General features: G+C 48.6%; 1 protein-coding gene and 1 long non-coding RNA gene across 2 annotated transcripts; both read right to left on the minus strand.

The window, feature by feature from the left end:
- Window positions 1-355: 355 nt before the first annotated feature.
- Window positions 356-13,391, minus strand: tab1 (TGF-beta activated kinase 1/MAP3K7 binding protein 1). The gene is made up of 11 exons (XM_062455688.1): window positions 13,258-13,391; window positions 12,515-12,645; window positions 12,165-12,318; window positions 11,572-11,658; window positions 10,722-10,860; window positions 9,609-9,725; window positions 8,745-8,856; window positions 4,254-4,398; window positions 3,822-4,035; window positions 2,295-2,448; window positions 356-575 (listed from the first exon to the last, which is right to left on the minus strand). Exons 1-11 carry the CDS (start codon window positions 13,288-13,290, stop codon window positions 356-358), a joined length of 1,506 nt encoding a protein of 501 aa, XP_062311672.1. The 5' UTR covers window positions 13,291-13,391.
- A 2,731-nt stretch (window positions 13,392-16,122) lies between these two features.
- On the minus strand, window positions 16,123-17,306 carry LOC134016296 (uncharacterized). The gene is made up of 3 exons (XR_009929471.1): window positions 17,029-17,306; window positions 16,800-16,877; window positions 16,123-16,611 (listed from the first exon to the last, which is right to left on the minus strand). It is a non-coding gene; the product is annotated as an uncharacterized LOC134016296 (long non-coding RNA).
- Window positions 17,307-20,621: the final 3,315 nt, after the last annotated feature.

Consider the following 20,621-nt stretch of genomic DNA (forward strand, 5'->3'; position numbering starts at 1 on the left):
TGTAGACATGCATGTAACAAAACATAAGAACACTGTTCATAACAACGCAGACAGACTGACCGACAGACAGGTTCACTGTTCCTCATCTGGTTCATCATTGTACCCTCTCTGTACCAGCGGGAGAGAGAGATCTAACCACTCCTCATGCATGTCCCTGGGATCACATCCCTGAGGTGGCCCCAACCCTTCTCCTCCCTCCCCCTTTCGTGTGGTACTCCCCCTCCACCCTCTCTATGCCCTCCCCTCCCAGCCCCCTTCCCTCACTGGGGCCCCAGCTCCCCTTCCCTCACTGGGGCCCCTCCCTCACTGGGGCCCCAGTCCCCCCTCCCTCACTGGGGCCCCAGCCCCCCCTCCCTCACTGGGGCCCCAGTCCCCCCTGCGTGGCATCCCCGTGGTCCATGCCCCACAGCCGGTAGAAGTGGGTGAAGTCCACGTAGGGGGGCACGCGGCCAGTCTCGTCCGGCTGGGCCGCCTGGCTTCCCCTCTGCCTGAACAGGCTGCCCCCGTCCCCCGAGCTGGAGCTGGAGCTCTGGGTCTGGGTGTTGGAGGACTGGAGGGTGGCCGTGGGGCTCTGGCTGGTGGACGGAGGGGAGGACGGGGAGGGGGTGGAGGGGAGGGGGTTGGGATCGGGGGGAGAGGGGGTGAAGGGGAGAGGAGGAGAGGGGGAGGTGGTGTAGGGGAGGGGAGGAGAGGGGGAGGTGGTGTAGGGGAGGGGGGGTGGGTTGGGGTAGCAGAGAGGGATGGGGAGAGAGAGAGGAGTGGAGGAGAAGAAGGGGGAGAAAGGTGTATGGGGAGGGAGCGGGGCGGGGGTGGAGTGGGAGTAGAGGGGAGCGGGCAGAGGGGGAGGGTAGGAGGAGGAGAGACGGACGGCAGGAGGGGCAGTGAAGGAGTAGAGAGAGAAGAGGGCGGGGTCGGGGTGGGAGAGAAAGAGAGGGAGGGAGGGGGAAGAGGAGAGGAGAGGGAGGGAGGGGGAAGAGGAGAGGAGAGGGAGGGAGGGAGGGGAGGAGAGAGGGAGTTCACTTATGGGCTGCAGTGTACCGAGGGACGAGCGGCGCGTGGATGGAGGGAGGCGACTAGACGAGTGGAGGAGAGGAGCAGGGGATGGAGGAGGAGAGGAGCAGGTGATGGAGGAGGAGAGGAGCAGGTGATGGAGGAGGAGAGGAGCAGGTGATGGAGGAGGGGAGGAGCAGGGGATGGAGGAGGAGAGGAGCAGGTGATGGAGGAGGAGAGGAGCAGGGGATGGAGGAGGAGAGGAGCAGGGGATGGAGGAAGAGAGGAGCAGGTGATGGAGGAGGAGAGGAGCAGGTGATGGAGGAGGAGAGGAGCAGGTGATGGAGGAGGAGAGGAGCAGGGGATGGAGGAGGAGAGGAGCAGGTGATGGAGGAGGAGAGGAGCAGGGGATGGAGGAGGAGAGGAGCAGGTGATGGAGGAGGAGAGGAGCAGGGGATGGAGGAGGAGAGGAGCAGGTGATGGAGGAGGAGAGGAGCAGGTGATGGAGGAGGAGAGGAGCAGGTGATGGAGGAGGAGAGGAGCAGGTGATGGAGGAGGAGAGGAGCAGGTGATGGAGGAGGAGAGGAGCAGGTGATGGAGGAGGAGAGGAGCAGGTGATGGAGGAGGAGAGGAGCAGGGGATGGAGGAGGAGAGGAGCAGGTGATGGAGGAGGAGAGGAGCAGGGGATGGAGGAGAGGAGCAGGTGATGGAGGAGGAGAGGAGCAGGTGATGGAGGAGAGGAGCAGGTGATGGAGGAGGAGAGGAGCAGGTGATGGAGGAGGAGGGAGGCACACAGAGGACAGCGAGGATGGAGTGAAGAGAAAGGAAGGAGAGAACGTGATGAAGGGAGGGGCGAGTGAGAAGAGGGCGCCGCGGAGGAGTGGAAAAAACAGAGACATGGAGGACAGGAGGAATGAAGAGAGGAATGAATGATGAAAGCAAGCGCATGCACACGTCCTCTACACACAGTACACCCTGCTGTGTGTGTGTGTGTGTGTGTTACTTACCCATGTGTGTTTGGACAGTTTTTATGCAAAATGTGTCCGTGTGTATGCATGTATGTATGTGTGTGTGTGTATATATGTGTGTGTGTGTGTGTGTGTATGTACACGTGTGTGTGTATGTTTGTGTGTGTGTATATACGTGTATATGTGTGTATATACACGTGTATGTGTGTGTGTATGTATGTGTGTGTGTATATACGTGTGTGTGTGTGTGTGTATGTATATACGTGTGTGTGTGTGTGTGTATATACACGTGTGTGTGTGTGTGTGTGTATATACACGTGTGTGTGTGTGTCCTACCCAGGCGTGGGCGTGCCCTCCTCCAGGGTGGAGGCAGTGTTGGTGCCGTTGGTGAGGGTCCCCTGGGAAGGCATGACCAGGGACAGGGTGACGCTGGTCTTACTGGTGCTCTGGCTGTTGGAGTAGGGGACTGACACAGGGTAGATACGACCCCCTTCACACACACACACACACACACGTTATTATGTGAGCGTGTGTGCTTCTTCAGAGTGTGTCAGTGTGTGTATGGTGTGTGTGTCTGGTGTGTGTGTCCTACCCTGCATGTGTGTGTCTGGTGTGTGTGTCCTACCCTGCATGTGTGTCAGTGTGTGTATGGTGTGTGTGTCCTACCCTGCATGTGTGTGTATGGTGTGTGTGTCCTACCCTGCATGTGTGTGTATGGTGTGTGTGTCCTACCCTGCATGTGTGTGTATGGTGTGTGTGTGTCCTACCCTGCATGTGTGTGTATGGTGTGTGTGTCCTACCCTGCATGTGTGTGTATGGTGTGTGTGTCCTACCCTGCATGTGTGTGTATGGTGTGTGTGTCCTACCCTGCATGTGTGTGTATGGTGTGTGTGTCCTACCCTGCATGTGTGTGTATGGTGTGTGTGTCCTACCCTGCATGTGTGTGTATGGTGTGTGTGTCCTACCCTGCATGTGTGTGTCTGGTGTGTGTGTCCTACCCTGCATGTGTGTCAGTGTGTGTATGGTGTGTGTGTCCTACCCTGCATGTGTGTGTCTGGTGTGTGTGTCCTACCCTGCATGTGTGTCAGTGTGTGTATGGTGTGTGTGTCCTACCCTGCATGTGTGTGTCTGGTGTGTGTGTCCTACCCTGCATGTGTGTCAGTGTGTGTATGGTGTGTGTGTCCTACCCTGCATGTGTGTGTATGGTGTGTGTGTCCTACCCTGCATGTGTGTGTATGGTGTGTGTGTCCTACCCTGCATGTGTGTGTCTGGTGTGTGTGTCCTACCCTGCATGTGTGTCAGTGTGTGTATGGTGTGTGTGTCCTACCCTGCATGTGTGTGTATGGTGTGTGTGTCCTACCCTGCATGTGTGTCAGTGTGTGTATGGTGTGTGTGTCCTACCCTGCATGTGTGTGTATGGTGTGTGTGTCCTACCCTGCATGTGTGTGTATGGTGTGTGTGTCCTACCCTGCGTGTGTGTGTATGGTGTGTGTGTCCTACCCTGCATGTGTGTGTATGGTGTGTGTGTCCTACCCTGCATGTGTGTGTATGGTGTGTGTGTCCTACCCTGCATGTGTGTGTCTGGTGTGTGTGTCCTACCCTGCATGTGTGTGTATGGTGTGTGTGTCCTACCCTGCATGTGTGTGTATGGTGTGTGTGTCCTACCCTGCATGTGTGTGTATGGTGTGTGTGTCCTACCCTGCATGTGTGTGTATGGTGTGTGTGTCCTACCCTGCATGTGTGTGTATGGTGTGTGTGTCCTACCCTGCATGTGTGTGTATGGTGTGTGTGTCCTACCCTGCATGTGTGTGTATGGTGTGTGTGTCCTACCCTGCATGTGTGTGTATGGTGTGTGTGTCCTACCCTGTGTGGGGGTCAGGGTCCCGTCTGGCAGGGTGTAGTTGAGCGTGCGGATGAGCAGGGTCATGTCCTCATGGCGAGAGCAGAGCGCCGCCCGCTGCCGCCCGCTGGAGAACACGTCGTGATGCACGCGACGCACTCGCTCCACCACCGCCTTGGCCACCGCCTCCAGGCTGCCCTGCTGGGCCAGCTCTGCGGCCACCATGGCAACCATGTCCTGGGGGGGGGGGGGGGGAAGAAGTGGGGAAGAGAAAGAGTGAACGGGACAAAGAGAGACAATGACAGAGAGGGACACAGAGAGGTGAAGGTAAAGTTAAGGAAGGTCAGATTAGTGAAACAATGATAAAACCTCGGTTCAAGTGAATACACTCGCCTGATTGGCTTGTCCAGGTGAATACACTCGCCTGATTGGCTTGTCCAGGCGAATACACTCACCTGATTGGCTTGTTCAGGCCCGTGGGCGGACTCCAGGGCTTTGATCAGCCCCTCTGACATCAGCAACAGGAACCCCGTAACTCCCTCCAGAGATTGGCTACCTTGAATCTCTGGCTCCGCTATGATTGGTTTGCTCTTGGCCGTGCTGATGGGGGGGGGAGAGAGATGGGCAGAGTAAAGGAGAGAGAGAGAAAGAGAGAGAGAAAGAGAGGTTTGTTTATCTGGGAGATGAACTGCTCTCTAAATGGAAGTTCATTTACATTAGGTTCTCTTACCGATTCATTCACTTATTTGAATCCTATCCTATCGCTTCGTTTTCCTGACAGCGTTTTATAGGTGTGTGTCTCGTGTGTTTGTGTGTGTGTAAAGTCAAATAAGACAAGACATCAAACAGGCTCAATTGAAGACCTCAAGTCTTGTCGGTGAGTGTGTCAGAGACTTGTTGCTCTTGTTGGTTTGTTGTAACTGTCTTAAAATGATTGTACTCGCCGTGAAATATTTTATTGTTGCTTGCTTTTTCCACAGGTACACTCTTGAGGTTATTGTTGTTTAATTGTAACTTGTCTAACTACATGCTCTTATTGTTCTTCCCTTTGGGACTTTGGTTTTCACAATGTATGCTTCATGCATACATGTGCCTGATCTGTTAACATTACCCTACATAACAGAAATATAAATATGAACGTGTCAATAACCATATCCACGAACAGGAACATTTAACATGCTAATCTACCTGATCTTTTGATTAGACTCAGACTGTACGTATATCCTCATAGGGTTTGAGAGATGTAATGAACTCTAATGAATGCTGTGGCAGTATTTATTTTAAGCTGTAAAAAGCTAATCAGAGCAGACTTTTGATGATTTATAATATGGTATGGTAGAACATGAAGTTAACGCTATTCTATGTAGTTCAAGACCAACTTAAATGCTTTATGCATAATTTGTCCATGACAAGATGTTACTATTGATTCTGACAACGGAAGAACATAATCTGCATAGGATGCATAAATGATATATAAGCAAAACTACTGAATGAGTGAAAATGAGCTGTCTGCCTACTTCTGATTCCAGCCCTGTCACTCTCTCTTGGGTTAAACTGATCAATTGATTCAGAAATCTTATTTAAATGTAGGGGGTCAGATTAGGGGGTCAGATGGATGAGCGGTTAGGGAGTCGGGCTATTAATCAGAAGGTTGTTGGTTTGATTCCCGGCCGTGCCAAATGACGTTGTGTCCTTGGGCAAGGCACTTCACCCTACTTGCCTCGGGGGGAATGTCCCTGTACTTACTGTAAGTCGCTCTGGATAAGAGCGTCTGCTAAATGACTAAATGTAAACATGAAGAAACATATGACACCCCGGGGAGGATAACACAAACCAACGTGGCAGTTATTTGACTATATGGGTTTCATCAGGGACCTTTGAACTTTGTGTATAATGTTCCTGTAATTAGTTACTGATTCCCACAAACCAACGTGGCAGTTATTTGACTATATGGGTTTCATCAGGGACCTTTGAACTTTGTGTATAATGTTCCTGTAATTAGTTACTGATTCCAGAAGTCCGAATCTAAGAATATATTTCCAGCTTTACCTAGGTAGGCCAGGGTGTCTCCCCGCCTCCACTTTGAATCTTGCTCTGTAAGACTCAGAACAGATCCTTTTAATGTTGCGTAGACACAGGTGTTCAAACTGGAGATGGAATGGTTAGCTTGCGCTAAAGTTCCAGAGAATTAAAGCCAACTCTGATGAACTGTCAAGGTCATTGACAAGCTACATGACATGATTGGTTATCACTTGTTAGCGTAGCAGGTCAGGCAGAACACAACCATGCAGCTACAAGATGTAGCCTACTAGATCGACTTGTTTAGCTAGTTCGGATGACTAGTTTTTGATGGCTACGTAGTTAATGCAGTTAACCGAAATGTAAAACGTGTAGATGATTTAACAGGTTGAATAGTTTTTTAAAAGTGTAAAATAACACTATGCATTCTTATTTTATTCCTATTAATTGCTACCGTGACAATGCATCACTCTTTTGGGGATTTATGAAACACTCAAACAAGCTCTCAATAAATCAGTAGATTCCATTTAGCCAGAATTTATCAAGTAGAATCCATCGAATCAGAGCCACATCAATCAGAAAAAATAACAAGGAAGTGAATCAGATAAAATGTCACGCAATAAACATCGACGTTTTCTACAGTTGTTTTTCTCTCTCCCCTCTCTAGTCTAGATATGGACATCCTGCGGCGCCCCAACAGGGCAACAAGGTTCTGTTTCCTTGGTCTGCTTGTGGTAGGTGCTCTCGGTCTGGTCAGCATATATGTTGTCTCAATCAATTCCCCCAGAGGACTCAGAGAGGTTCTGGTGGGGAGACTTTGAAATTACACATTATTGGACTGTATGGACAAATAGAACCATCGGGTTCCAGTGGGCGAGGTCTAGAACAACCAATCAGAGCCAACCGGTGCTCCCAAGCGTAATTCCTACGCCCAATCCGGATCTAGAGAGCAATTTCAGTACCACACTTTACACCAACAGCTACCATTTCATCTGCCCACGCAACTACCGCTTCATCATGGACGAGCCAGGCGTGTGTGAGACCAAGTCCCCTTTTCTGGTACTCATGGTCCCGGTGGCGCCCCACAACCTGGCTGCCCGGGACGCCATCCGGAGGACGTGGGGGAACGAGACCCTGGTCCGGGGCCAGCTGGTGCTGACCCTCTTCCTGCTCGGCCTCCCTGGGGGCTCGGACGCTGAGCAGCAGCTGGAGAACGTCAGGCAGGAGAGCCGGACGCACCGCGACCTGATCCAGAGCGACTTCATGGACAGCTACATCAACCTGACCATCAAGACCATGGTGATCATGGACTGGCTCGCCACCCGCTGCCCCGGCGCCTCCTACGCCATGAAGATCGACTCGGACATGTTCCTGAACGTCCAGAACCTGGTGGCGATGCTGCAGACGCCGGGCATCCCCAAGGAGAGCTACCTGACGGGGATGCTGATGTGGGACAGGCCGGTCGTCCGCGACCCCGGCTCCAAATGGTACGCCCCGGAGGACATGTACCCCTACTCCACCTACCCCACCTACACGCTCGGCATGGGCTACGTGTTCTCCAACGACCTCCCGGGGAAGCTGGTGGAGGTCTCCAAGGACGTCCAGCCCTTTAACATCGAGGACGCCTACGTGGGCGCGTGTTTGAAGAAGCTAGGACTCGGGCCCACTAGCCCTCCCGATCCATCTCGATGGAAGGCCTACCTTCACACGTACAATCGCTGTGAGTTTTCCTCGGTCATCACCTATATTCTGGGCGGGTCTACGCAGCTGGTGGAGTACTGGACTGATTTGCATAGACCTGAACCTCCCTGTAACCCAACGTTGAACCGAAGGAGGAAAATGGATGGATGGTGGCGATGATATGCTAGAAAGGTGGACAATTTGTGTGTCGATTAAGGACTTTTCGTTAAATTGAGATGCAGTTTGCACCTACATATATGGTATTTATTTTATTTAACTATCAGAGCGTTTGATGTATTGATTGGTGAAGTTGATTTCATCACAAATGACAAGTCCTTCTCAAAACCTTTACCTACCCTGCCGTACGGATTTGTCACAACAGGGTCAAACCTCACCACCTCTGATGATTTGCATATCCCAGATTTAAGGAGTAACTACACACCCCAATTTCACACTCAGTCTGTGTCGCGGCTCAGGCCAAGACCTAAATGCAGACAGCAGAGGCAGGTATAATAGTTTAATTTTATTAATCCAAAATCGTCAGGCTGACTAAAGTGATGGATAGGCAAGGTTCGGTACACAGTGGATCCTTGATGGTGAGAAGTTGTGTGTGGGAGATTGTGAGAAGTTGTGCGTGGGGGGGGGGGGGGTTGAGAGAGAGAGAGGTTTGTTTATCTGGGAGATGAACTGCTCTCTAAATGGAAGTTCATTTACATTAGGTTCTCCTACTCATTTGAATCCTATTCAAATCATTCACTCATTTGAATCCTATTCAAATGAGTTGCTTTGTTTTCCTGACAGCATTTTATGGGGGTGTGTGTCTCAGATGTGTGTGTGTGTGTGTGTGTGTGTATAGTCAAATAAAACAAGACATCAAACAGGTTAAATTGAAGACCTCAAGTCTTGTCAGTGTGTGTGTCAGTGTGTGTGTCAGTGTGTGTGTCAGTGTGTGTGTCAGTGTGTGTGTGTGTGTGTCAGTGTGTGTGTGTCAATGTCAGTGTGTGTGTCAGTGTGTGTGTCAGTGTGTGTGTCAGTGTGTGTGTCAGTGTGTGTGTCAGTGTGTGTGTCAGTGTGTGTGTGTGTGTGTGTGTCAGTCAGTGTGTGTGTCAGTGTGTGTGTGTGTCAGTGTGTGTGTGTCAGTGTGTGTGTGTGTGTGTCAGTGTGTGTGTCAGTGTGTGTGTGTCAGTGTGTGTGTCAGTGTGTGTGTGTCAGTGTGTGTGTGTCAGTGTGTGTGTGTGTGTGCTCACCTGAGCAGCTCCATGTCTGTGTAGTTGAATTTAACCCTGTAGTCTCCAATCCTCCTGGTGCAGCTCTGCCCTCCTATCAGCCCTGACTGCCTCAAGCGCCCCGCGTCCAGACCTGGAGAGAGGGAGGAGAGGAGGGATGAGGAGGGAGGAGACGAGGGAGGAGAGATGAGAGAGAAGAGGAGGGAGGAGAGGAGGGAGGAGAGGAGGGATAAGGAGGGAGGAGAGGAGGGATGAGGAGGGAGGAGTGGAGAGGAGGGAGGAGGGATGAGGGAGAGGAGGGATGAGGGAGAGGAGGGATGAGGGAGAGGTGGGATGAGGGAGAAGAGGAGGGAGGGGATGAGGGAGGAGAGGAGGGATGAGAGGAGGGATGAGAGGAGGGATGAGGGAGAAGAGGAGGGAGAAGAGGAGGGAGGAGAGGAGGGAGGAGAGGAGGGAGGAGAGGAGGGATGAGAGAGAAGAGGAGGGAGAAGAGGAGGGAGGAGAGGAGTGATGAGGAGAGGGATAATGGAGGAGGGAGGAGCGGAGGGATGAGGGAGGGATGAGAGGAGGGATGAGGGAGGAGAGGAAGGAGGAGAGGAGGGATGAGGGAGGGATGAGAGGAGGGATGAGGGAGGGATGAGGGAGGAGAGGGAGGAGGAGAGGAGGGATGAGAGGAGAGGAGGGATGAGAGGAGAGGAGGGATGAGGGGAGAGGAGGGATGAGAGGAGGGATGAGAGGAGAGGAGGGATGAGGGAGGGATGAGGGAGGGATGAGGGAGGAGAGGAAGGAGGAGAGGAGGGATGAGGGATGAGGAGGGATGAGAGGAGGGATGAGAGGAGAGGAGGGAGGGATGAGAGGAGGGATGAGGGAGGGAGCTTGTCTCACCCAGGGCTGTCAGTCTCTGCAGCTCTTCCTCGTTATCCACGGTGTGAGGCCGGCCGATCTGGATCACCTGGTTCTGACCGTCACTTGTGGACTTACACAGCAGGGCCCTGTTGGTACCTGGTCACACACACACACACACACACACACACACACACACACTGAATACCTATATATGTAAGCCGTTCTTCAATGCTGGAAGCGCGCGCACACACATTCAACTTTGACCCCTGACCCCACACACAGCGGGAGAGAGAGAACAGCTTCTACTTGTCCACCTCTTGAAGTCATGACATTCTGCTCCCCATCCCTCTGTCCTCCACTCCCCCCCTCCTCTCTGGAGCATAATAACATTTGAAGAATTCCAGACAGATACCCTTCGAGGGAGGGAGAGAAAGAAAGTGGGGGGAGAGAGAGAGTGGGGGAGAGAACAAGAGAGACAGAGAGAGAGACAGAGAGAGAGACAGAGAGAGAGGGGGGGCCCTAACTCTCTGGAATGTGGAACAGTCGGCCAATCGGCCACACAGATCGTCAGTCAGGCCACCCAACCAATCAGCAGGACAGCTAGTCAGCCAGCCAATTAGACAGCAGGTCCTCCCCCCTGCTCCTCTCTCCCCCAGCAGTGATTGGTCGAGTGGGCTGATAGTTCCCATGAAGGGAGGCACACCGCTGACTGACATTTCCTGTTTCATATAATGTGTGTGTCTTGGAGAAGCACTCTAGGTAAGTGTGTGTGAGAGTGTGTGTATGTGCACGCAATACGAACAGACACCTGAAGGTCAAGGAGCCTTTCCAGAGGAGCAAAACACCTAGGCATGGTCTGAGAGTGTGTGTGTGTGTGTATCTGACTGTTTGTGTAAGTGTGTGTGTGCATGTGTGTGTGTGTGAGTGTGTGTATCTGACCGTTTGTGTCAGATACAGTGCGTGTGTGTGCGTGAGTGTGTGAGTGTGTGTGTGAGTGTATGTGTCTGACTGTGTGCGTGTGTGTGTGAGTGTGTGTGTGTGTGAGTGTGTGTGTGTGTGTGTGTGTGTGTGTGTGTGTGTGTGTGCGTGTACGCGTGTGCGTGAGTGCGTGTGTGTGCATGTGAGTCTGACTGTGTGTGTGTGTGTCCGTACCCACGTTGGCGACGTGCAGCTTGTTGTTGAGGATGAGGGCCACCACAGCGGCCGCACCCCCAGACACTTCCTGCTCCAGCTCCTGCACACGCTCACTCAGCTTCTGGTTCTGGGGAGACAGCTGGTGGAACGGCACCCCCTGGTGGAGGGGGGAGAGATGAGGGGAAGAGACAGGGAGGAAAAAAGGGCAAAAGAGACAGAAAGAAAAGGATAGATCAATAAACAGACAGGAGGAGGGGATGAAGGTGTGAGAGAGGAGACAGACAGACAGACAGACAGACAGGAGATGGGGATGAAGGTTTGAGACAGACAGACAGACAGACAGACAGACAGACAGACAGACAGGCAGACAGGAGGAGGGGATGAAGGTTTGAGACAGACAGACAGACAGACAGGAGGAGGGGATGAAGGTGTGAGAGAGGAGACAGACAGACAGACAGACAGACAGACAGACAGACAGACAGACAGACAGGAGGAGGGGATGAAGGTGTCAGACAGACAGACAGACAGACGATGGAAAAGAAACAGAAAAGAGAGAAAAGAAATAGAGATGACAGGATTGGCTGACAAGATTATTCTGGGATGGCTCAGCCACCAGTCTGCAACAAAACTGCAGTTACCATGGAAACCGACGAAGCGTTCGGCAGAGGACTGATTTGAAATCACTGTGCAATCACAGCTACACCTTCACAGGAGAAATCCATAGTCAATCAGCACCATGGCAGAAAAAGTGTGCGCGTGAGTGCATGTATGGGGCAGTGTGTGTGTAACAGTTAGTGTGTGTGTAACAGTGAGCGTGTGTGTAACAGTTAGTGTGTGTGTAACAGTGAGGGTGTGTTCATGTCTGTACCTCTGGTAGTTGGGCCTGTAGGTTGGCCTTCTCTGCCAGAGCATCATCTATGGTCTCAAAGTAGCTTTTCTCCACCACATCAAAGGCCTGAGAACACGACCGACACACACTGTTACACACACACTGTTACACACACACACTGTTACACACACACACTGTTACACACACACACACACTGTTACACACACACACACTGTTACACACACACTGCAATCAAGACATCTTTCACAAGCACAGCACGGCTGCTCTCCCCCACATAGATACACACAAGCCCCCCCCCCCCCCCCACACACACACACACTCTCTCTGACACACCCCCACACACCGTACACACACACACTCTCTCTCTCTCTCTCTCTCTCTCTGACACACACCCACCCCCACACACACTCTCTGACACCCCCCCACACACAGACACACACTCTCTCTGACACCCCCCCACAGACCGTACACACACAGATCCCTGAAAGAAACACACACACATCTCTCTGACATACACCCATACACAGAGACCATTCTGACACACATTCCCCCCAATCTACACAAACACATATCTGACACACACACAGATCTCTCTGACCCCTCCTCCCTACCTGGGTGAGGATCCTGTGGATATCGGCGTCAGAGTGGCTGGAGTTGAGTTGCCCGAGAAGCAGCTCAGCGGTGAGACACTGGGACACGTAGTTCGACACCCTGCTGCCCTCGTAGCCGTTAAACACCCCGTACAGGAACAGGCCATCCTCACCTCTGATCAAGGAGCAGCCGAGCACACACACACACACACACACACACACACACACACACACACACACACACACACACACACACACACAGAGAAAGACACACACAAGTCTGGAATGTTTGGACTTAAATTGCCACCACTGGCTGATCAATATGGTTTATGAATTGACTGCCCCGTGTAATGTCTTGCTTAGCTAGCTACCGGAATCGAAAGTGTCCGTCTTCATTGGGGTGGCTCTGGGTGCCTTTGCCGTCCGGGCCGTAGACGGTGTTGGGAGCCGTACCGACACCGCACATCTGACATAACGGCAGATCGTCCGTCCAACTCTGGTGCTGTGTCGGCGGTGGACAAGACAACAGGAATTAGCGTGGCTAGTACAGATTACTTGACTAGTCCTGTCGCTAGTAGGACTAAGAAGAACCATTCAATTAGGCTCGCCATCACAACAAATATCTACATACATTTTTGTCGATGTGATATTTTTATTTTTTGCAACACACAAACATAAAACACCAGCACGCCACGTGACAGAACACAAGTGAGCTATATTTTTACACAATATTAGCTCATGTGTACACTTCCGGGCTGTCACACTAGCAGTAGCAAAGACAGCAAAAACAATGAGTGAATATGACTTGCTGAATATCACACAAGAACTACTGACACGATCGAGACAGTCTGCTACTGAGATGTTTCAACGTCTTCTCTCTGCAGAAGATTACAGAAATATAATTTTGGGGATTAGCTACAGTACTGTAGTGCTAACTCCTAACTCTAGTAGCACAGTTAGCTACATCTGTTGCAAACTGATCCGTGACACACGTAAAGTCACACCACTTAAGAGTAACTAACTACGCAGAGTGACCCAGAGACACTATTATATATCGATTAAACATCAACGCACACGTTTACAAAAGCACAAATTTGTAACTATTATTTCTTACGCTTTGCATTAAGTTCCTGCGCTGGGACGCCATCTTGAACGGAACTCATCGGCTGGAAGTTTGGTTGTGGTCATGAGCGAGCTTGCTGCGCAGCACTTGCGCATTTCACTGATGCACAAACATTGTGTACACACACTTGAATACTTTTGATTAGCAACCCGCCATTAAACAGAAAGATTAAGAAAACTTGATGATGGATGGGCACGATCAGACACAATGTGTGATCAGTTTATCAACCCATTGCTACTATCACGCAAGACATGTAGACCAACAACTTTACATCGAGTGTGGCAGTTCAAACTTTATTTTACAAAGGATATTTAGTGATATATTCTGACGACAGCTATCAGGTCCAGATGTGAAAAAAAACGTTTTTAAGAAAAAGTTAGGAAACTTTTTCAAAATATTTGTTTTACCTCTTGAACTTTTTTCTTAACTTTCTTTCCAAATTTCGTTTTTCAACCTTTCGAAAATATTTTTTATATAGCATATAGCTGTATATATGTATATATCACAATATATGTGACCTTTTGTGCCAAGACACACACCCACCGCAAAATGTAACTTTTACCCGACATTCGCCAACACCCGGGATAGAACACTCCACTTTCCACATCTCAAGCACGACCACTACCAGTTACCCCAACTGAAATCTAGCTGTCTGTAAGCCAGGATTTAACAGAAATTATAGGGGGCGTGCATTTCTGGGCAGGGCCATGTTGGGCCTTGCCAGGAATTGCACCCCCGTCTAACTTTGACTAGGAAAGTGTGAGATGTGAGCTACCCGACTCGTCCTGTTGTTTTTATTGTTCTTAACTCCAGTCAACATATCCAAAACTATCTCTCCTTCGATTCTCGAACCTGGCTCATACTACTAGATTTTTTGTTGTTGTTTGAAACCAATCTGAAATGGGTAAACTAGCACCCCATTTATTTTCTTACGTCAAGAGAAGTTGCCTGGAAATGTGCTCGTGGGTACGAACAGGGCACAAGCACAAAAGGGAACATTAGCTGATTGCTGATTTACCTGAGCTGAATGAGAACAAGGAGAAAGGACTTGATAATGTACAGTTGCCTGCCTTTATTGTAGCAAGTTTTACAATTTCATTATAGATTGTTGACATGTTTTTGCAGTGATAGCATTGATTTTGATTGAGTTCGGATCATACTGATTGAGCTCTAAGTTGTTCTGGCTACACCAGGTCACCAGAGAGAGAGAGAGAGAGACAGAGCGAGAGAGAGAGAGAGAGAGAGGGAGAGAGAGAGGGAGAGAGAGAGGGAGAGAGAGGGAGAGAGAGGGAGAGAGGGAGAGAGGGAGAGAGAGAGAGAGACAGAGAGAGAGAGAGAGAGAGAGAGAGAGAGAGAGAGAGAGAGAGAGAGAGAGAGAGAGAGAGAGAGAGAGAGAGAGAGAGAGAAAAAGACAAATACAAGCATCATAAACAAAGTAGTCCAACCTCTTGCCTTTCTCCCATCCCAGAAGCTCTATACAAACAAACACACACACACACCTGTCCATTGTCTACCGAGGGCCTGGGATCAGTAGAAGGTTTGGAAGCCTTCTTTTTCCTTTAAATGAATGGAAAAGTAAATCTATCATTGTACTACCGACCACCACACTGTTTGTATAGATTAAATACACAAACCCAACTTTGTAGTAGTGAGGAAACCAAACTCAACAGTTGTATTGATTAGTAGTACATACAGATATACCCAGTACAACATTACATTTAAAGTCCCTTCCTCACCTGCAGAGGAGGCAGGCAGAGAGGAGGATGACGGCCAGGAGAACAGAGACTGTGGTTCCTGCTGCTGCAGCCTGAGCTGTTGGGATCCCTGAACAACCCAACAGGGGAAACCAGGCCTGCACTGTACATCACATGGTGACAAAAACCTTTTGTATGTAGTAAACCATGGTGAATATGTATTTATTTATATAATTTTCCTACCTGTCCTAGTCAGAGTGATCATTACAACAGAGGAGTTTGTACATTTACATTTATTCATTTAGCAAACGCTTTTATCCAAAGCGACTTCCAAGAGAGAGCTTTACAAAAAGTAGGTCACTGATCATAACAACGAGAAAGCCCCAAAAACATTGCGGGTAGCCAAAACATGAAGCAAACATTGTAAAAAGCAAATAAGTGCCAATACGAAGAAACACAGGAGCATGTAGTTAAACAAATGACAAATTAAACAACATGAACCTCAAAAGTGCAAGGGTGTACCTGTAGGAAAGCAAGCAACAATAATATAATTCACAGCGAGTACAAGTAGTTAAATCAGTTAAAACTAACCAACAAGTGCAACAAGTCCCTCAATAAGTGTCATTGTGTTCCTGGAGGAAATAAACTAACATCGGATCCAACAAATCTTCCTTAAGTACTGTTGTACTCCCAGAACAAGCACATCTTTAGCCTTTTCTTGAAGGTGGAGAGACAGTCAGTGTCTCTGATGGAGGTGGGGAGTTGATTCCACCATTGGGGGGCCAGACAGGAGAAGAGTTTGTGTTGGGAGCGGGCGCTCTTTAGAGGTGGGACCACCAGACGGTTGTCAGAAGAAGACCGAAGGTGGCGGGTGGCGGTGTAAGGCTGGAGGAGAGACTGGATGTAGGCAGGTGTAGCTCCTACTGTATTCCCAGCCTGACAGTAGTATCCTCCACTGTCCTCAGAGCTGATGTTGGTGATGGTGTAGCTCTGTCCAGATGATTTAGATGAGGTGATGTTCTCCTGGTACCAGGTGTATGTCTGCACTGGTGGGTTAGCATCACTGCTGCAGGTCAGAGTCACTGAACTGCCCTCCACTACTTCACCAGAGGGACTGACTGACACTGAGGGCTTTCTTGGTTTGTCAGAATAGGACATCAATATTAGCAATATTAGCTAAAAAGCACCAGAATTAAGTCATATAATTTTACTTTCTATGTTGTTTGGGCCTAGAAAACATTGTATCTTTCGAGCTACAGGATTGTAAAGCAAGCCTGCAATTATGCTAACATGAAGTTGCTCAAATCACACATAATACCATTAAATTCTAACACTTTTAAAAGGTATTAAAAGGTATGTTATATTCATGTAATAAAAATATAATCACTAGTATAGACATTATAATATTGATAAAATTACTAGTTGTCATATTCATAATGTTATTTTACTATTATTATTATTATTATTATTATTATATTTGTTTATTATCAGCAAGAACCTACTTGCTAATGTTTTCATTGTTCTGTGTAAACATTATGCCAATTCATATCACAATAAAAGATATATATATTTTTTAAATCTTTGGTTTGGGGTCGTAGCTCTTTGTTCCAAATAGAGTGTTCTAGATCTCTGCTCCAGTCCTTCTCATAGTCTGAAACACACACACACACACACACACACACACACACACACACACACACACACACACACACACATGAACATGCACACACATACACACAGATACACACCAACACAGGCATAAACAATTCCTTGCAGAATCCCAAAGCAACCATGTCCTTCTCTCCTGAACCCAAACACAGTAACAGATGAAGGACTTACAGCCAGTGTGTCGTAGTCAGAAGACCTGGTCCTCATGTCCAGAGGAGAGTACGTATCACTGGAGGAGTCTCTCACATTCTGGTAAACACACACACACATACAGAAACATTTACACACACACACACACACACAGGTTACAGGCCCTCACACTGAAGGTGCTACTGTAGAACACAGGGAATACTGCTTAATTACACTCAGCTCAACCTAAAGAGTGTGTGATGATACTCACAGGAAGTGTGTCATAGTCGGGTGACACGTTCTTCAAGTTCAGAGCTGTGTACGTGTCACTGCTGGGGTCAGCTTGGACTGTCTGAGGAGAGAGAGGGATCTGGTGGAGATGCAGTCAGCAGTTAATACAGCTGGAGACATCCTGATAGACAACATGAGGACATGAGTTACCTTCACTATAGGTGGAGGTGTATAACAGTAGTATGCCTTGCTGATAACATGCACATGTATAACGTTGAATTAAAACACCACAAACAAGCACAAGCAAGCACACACACATACAAACACACACACACACACCTGTCCATTATCTACTGGGTGCCTGGAATTACTGCAGTTGGTCTTCTTCTTCCTATGGAAATAATTCATAAAATCACACAAAATCTGTCAATCAATAAAACTGTACCAACTTTATAGGTAAATACATCTACACAATGAATAAATCAATAATCCTTATTACTCAAAATACTGTGCTTACAAATTAAATAAATACTGCTCTGTATTAGTCCACAAACTATTTTGTATTAAGTTATGAAAACTTTGGCATCATATTTCAGTTAGAGACAGTCCCTTCCTCACCTGCAGAGGAAGCAGGCAGAGAGGAGGATGACGGCCAGGAGAAAAGAGACTGTGGTTCCTGCTGCTGCAGCCTGAGCTGTTGAGATCCCTGAACAACACAACAGCAGCTTACCTGTTTTTATCATTTTCTTTAGCTTTTAAACAATAAAAGGATTTAGCTTCCTTATGTATGTGAATACTACAACATACATCTGCACAAATATGATTGAATCTGTATTATAAAAAGTGATAGGTGGCAAAAACCTTTCCATCCAGGATGTCATACTATAAATTATTTTTATGCCTGAACTACTGGTAGCTTTATCAAAGAGATTGCAAAGATGAAATGGTATCTTACCTGTCAGAGTGATCATTACAACAGAGGAGTTTGTAACTCCTACTGTATTCCCAGCCTGACAGAAGTATCCGTTTTATTGATTTATTTTATTCGGTAACTAAAGTGTAATATGACACACTTACATGTAACATTGAGAGTCTCTTCAGGAGAGCGGAGATGCTGGTGTTCTGTCACAGCACAGGAGTATCTGCCTGCATCCTCACTGCTGACTGAGTCCAGGTACAGGAGCTTCTGTTTGGTCTCTGGCCTGGTTTGGTTGTTCTTGTACCAGATGTAGGAGGAGTTACCAGTCAGAGGACAGGTGGAGCTACATGTCAGGGTCACGTTCTGTCCCTCCGTCACTGTGGACGGAGTCACCTTCACCTGAAGACCTGGGGTCAGAAACAACAGCAGTCATCCAACAGTGATACAAGCCCTGTTCTCAGGTCACAAGGTCAGAGTGTAATTGAGAGTCTTATACTGTAATATAGAAATGACCTGTGACAGTCAGAGTGGTTCCAGAGAAACTGTCCCCCCAGTCATATAGTGGATCTCGTGTCTTGAATGTGAAGCGATACTCTCCTGAGTCTCTCTCTCTCAGGTGTGTGATGGTCATGGTGGATGACTTCCTCTCTGTTCCAGAGTACTGCACACGACCTGCGTACTCTGGGTCTCCAGCTAGATTCTCAGGTGCAGATCTGTCCCTCTCTCCATCTCTCCTTCCAGGACTGAACCAGAAGCTGGAGGTGACGGTGTCATAACTGTTATAGGTGCAGGAGATGTCCACTGATGAGCCCTCCAAGACACACAGTCTCCTGGTGGAGTAAGTCACTATGCTGCAGATCTGACCATAAACACCTGGAACACAGAGACACACAGCAGCTCAGAAAGATGTTGTGTTGCACATTCTGGATTTAAACTGGTCTAAAATATGTGATTAAGCATTCTGTTCTGAGGTGATGTGAAACATAAATACTGTAGTAAGAGTTGTTATCATGGTAGTGATGTGTGGTAACACAGCAGTTAGACCCAGACTCACACACTGCAGGAGAGCGGAGATCCTCATGGCCTTCTACAACACAGGAGTAGCTGTCCTGAGAGTTACTGGAGACAGAGAGCTGTTGGGATGAAGCCTGTTGTTCAGGTTGTCCGTTCTTGTACCAGATGTAGGAGGGGTTACCAGGCAGAGGACAGGTGGAGCTACAGGTCAGGGTCACACTCTGTCCCTCCATCACTGTGGACGGAGTCACCTCCACCTGAAGACCTGGGGTCAGAAACAACAGCAGTCATCCAACAGTGATACAAGCCCTGTCCTCAAGTGGTCATTCATCTGAGTTACGTCTGTAGAATTACCTGTGACATTCAGCTGCACTCCAGGAGAGCCAGAATACCTCCCATCTTTATCTGTTATCATTGTGAACTTGTATTCAGCTGAATCAGTCTCTCTCAGGCCTGTGATTCTCAGGGTGTGATGGTTAACCTCGCTGTCACTGTATTCAACACGACCTGTGTACTCAGAATAATCTTTCAGGTCACTGACTGTTTTCTCTTTAAACCAGAATGTATTGGTGGTCTTATAGCAACTAGGGTGTGTGTAGGTGCTGGAGATGTCCACTGATGAGCCTCTCAAGACACAAACCCTCCTGGTGGGGTAATTCACACTCCAGAAGTTCTGACCAGAAACACCTGAAACACAGAGAGACACAGCAGCTAAAGAGGATGTTGAGTTTCATTCTTTCACTCTTTTATTTTAACAATATTAATTCTTAAATACCAAAGTGCAACCAAGTGAAAATCATACTGTCTGGTGGTGCTGTGAAACATAAATACTGTAGTAAGAGTTGTTATCATGGTAGTGATGTGTGGTAACACAGCAGTTAGACCCAGACTCACACACTGCAGGAGAGCGGAGATCCTCATGGCCTTCTACAGCACAGGAGTAGCTGTCCTGAGAGTTACTGGAGACAGAGAGCTGTTGGGATGAAGCCTGTTGTACATGCTGTCCGTTCTTGTACCAGATGTAGGAGGGGTTACCAGGCAGAGGACAGGTGGAGCTACAGGTCAGGGTCTTCCACTGTGCCCAGGTAGAAGGAGTCACCTTCACCTGAAGACCTGGGGTCAGAAACAACAGCAGTCATCTAACAGTGATACAAGCCCTGTTCTCAGGTCACAAGGTCAGAGTGTAATTGAGAGTCTTATACTGTAATATAGAAATGACCTGTGACAGTCAGAGTGGTTCCAGAGAAACTGTCCCCCCAGTCATATAGTGGATCTCGTGTCTTGAATGTGAAGCGATACTCTCCTGAGTCTCTCTCTCTCAGGTGTGTGATCGTCAGGGTGGATGACTTCCTCTTTGTTCCAGAGGACTGCACACGACCTGCGTACTCTGGGTCTCCAGCTAGGTCCTCAGGTCCAGATCTGTCCCTCTCTCCATCTCTCCTTCCAGGACTGAACCAGAAGCTGGAGGTGACGGTGTCATAACTGTAATAGGTGCAGGAGATGTCCACTGATGAGCCCTTCAAGACACACAGTCTCCTGGTGGAGTAAGTCACTATGCTGCAGTACTGACCATAAACACCTGGAACACAGAGACACACAGCAGCTCAGAAAGATGTTGTGTTGCACATTCTGGATTTAAACTGGTATAAAATATGTAATAAAGTATTCTGTTCTGAGGTGATGTGAAACATAAATACTGT

The sequence above is a fragment of the Osmerus eperlanus genome, unplaced genomic scaffold (assembly GCF_963692335.1).
Source record: "Osmerus eperlanus unplaced genomic scaffold, fOsmEpe2.1 SCAFFOLD_139, whole genome shotgun sequence".
Lineage (NCBI taxonomy): Eukaryota > Metazoa > Chordata > Actinopteri > Osmeriformes > Osmeridae > Osmerus > Osmerus eperlanus.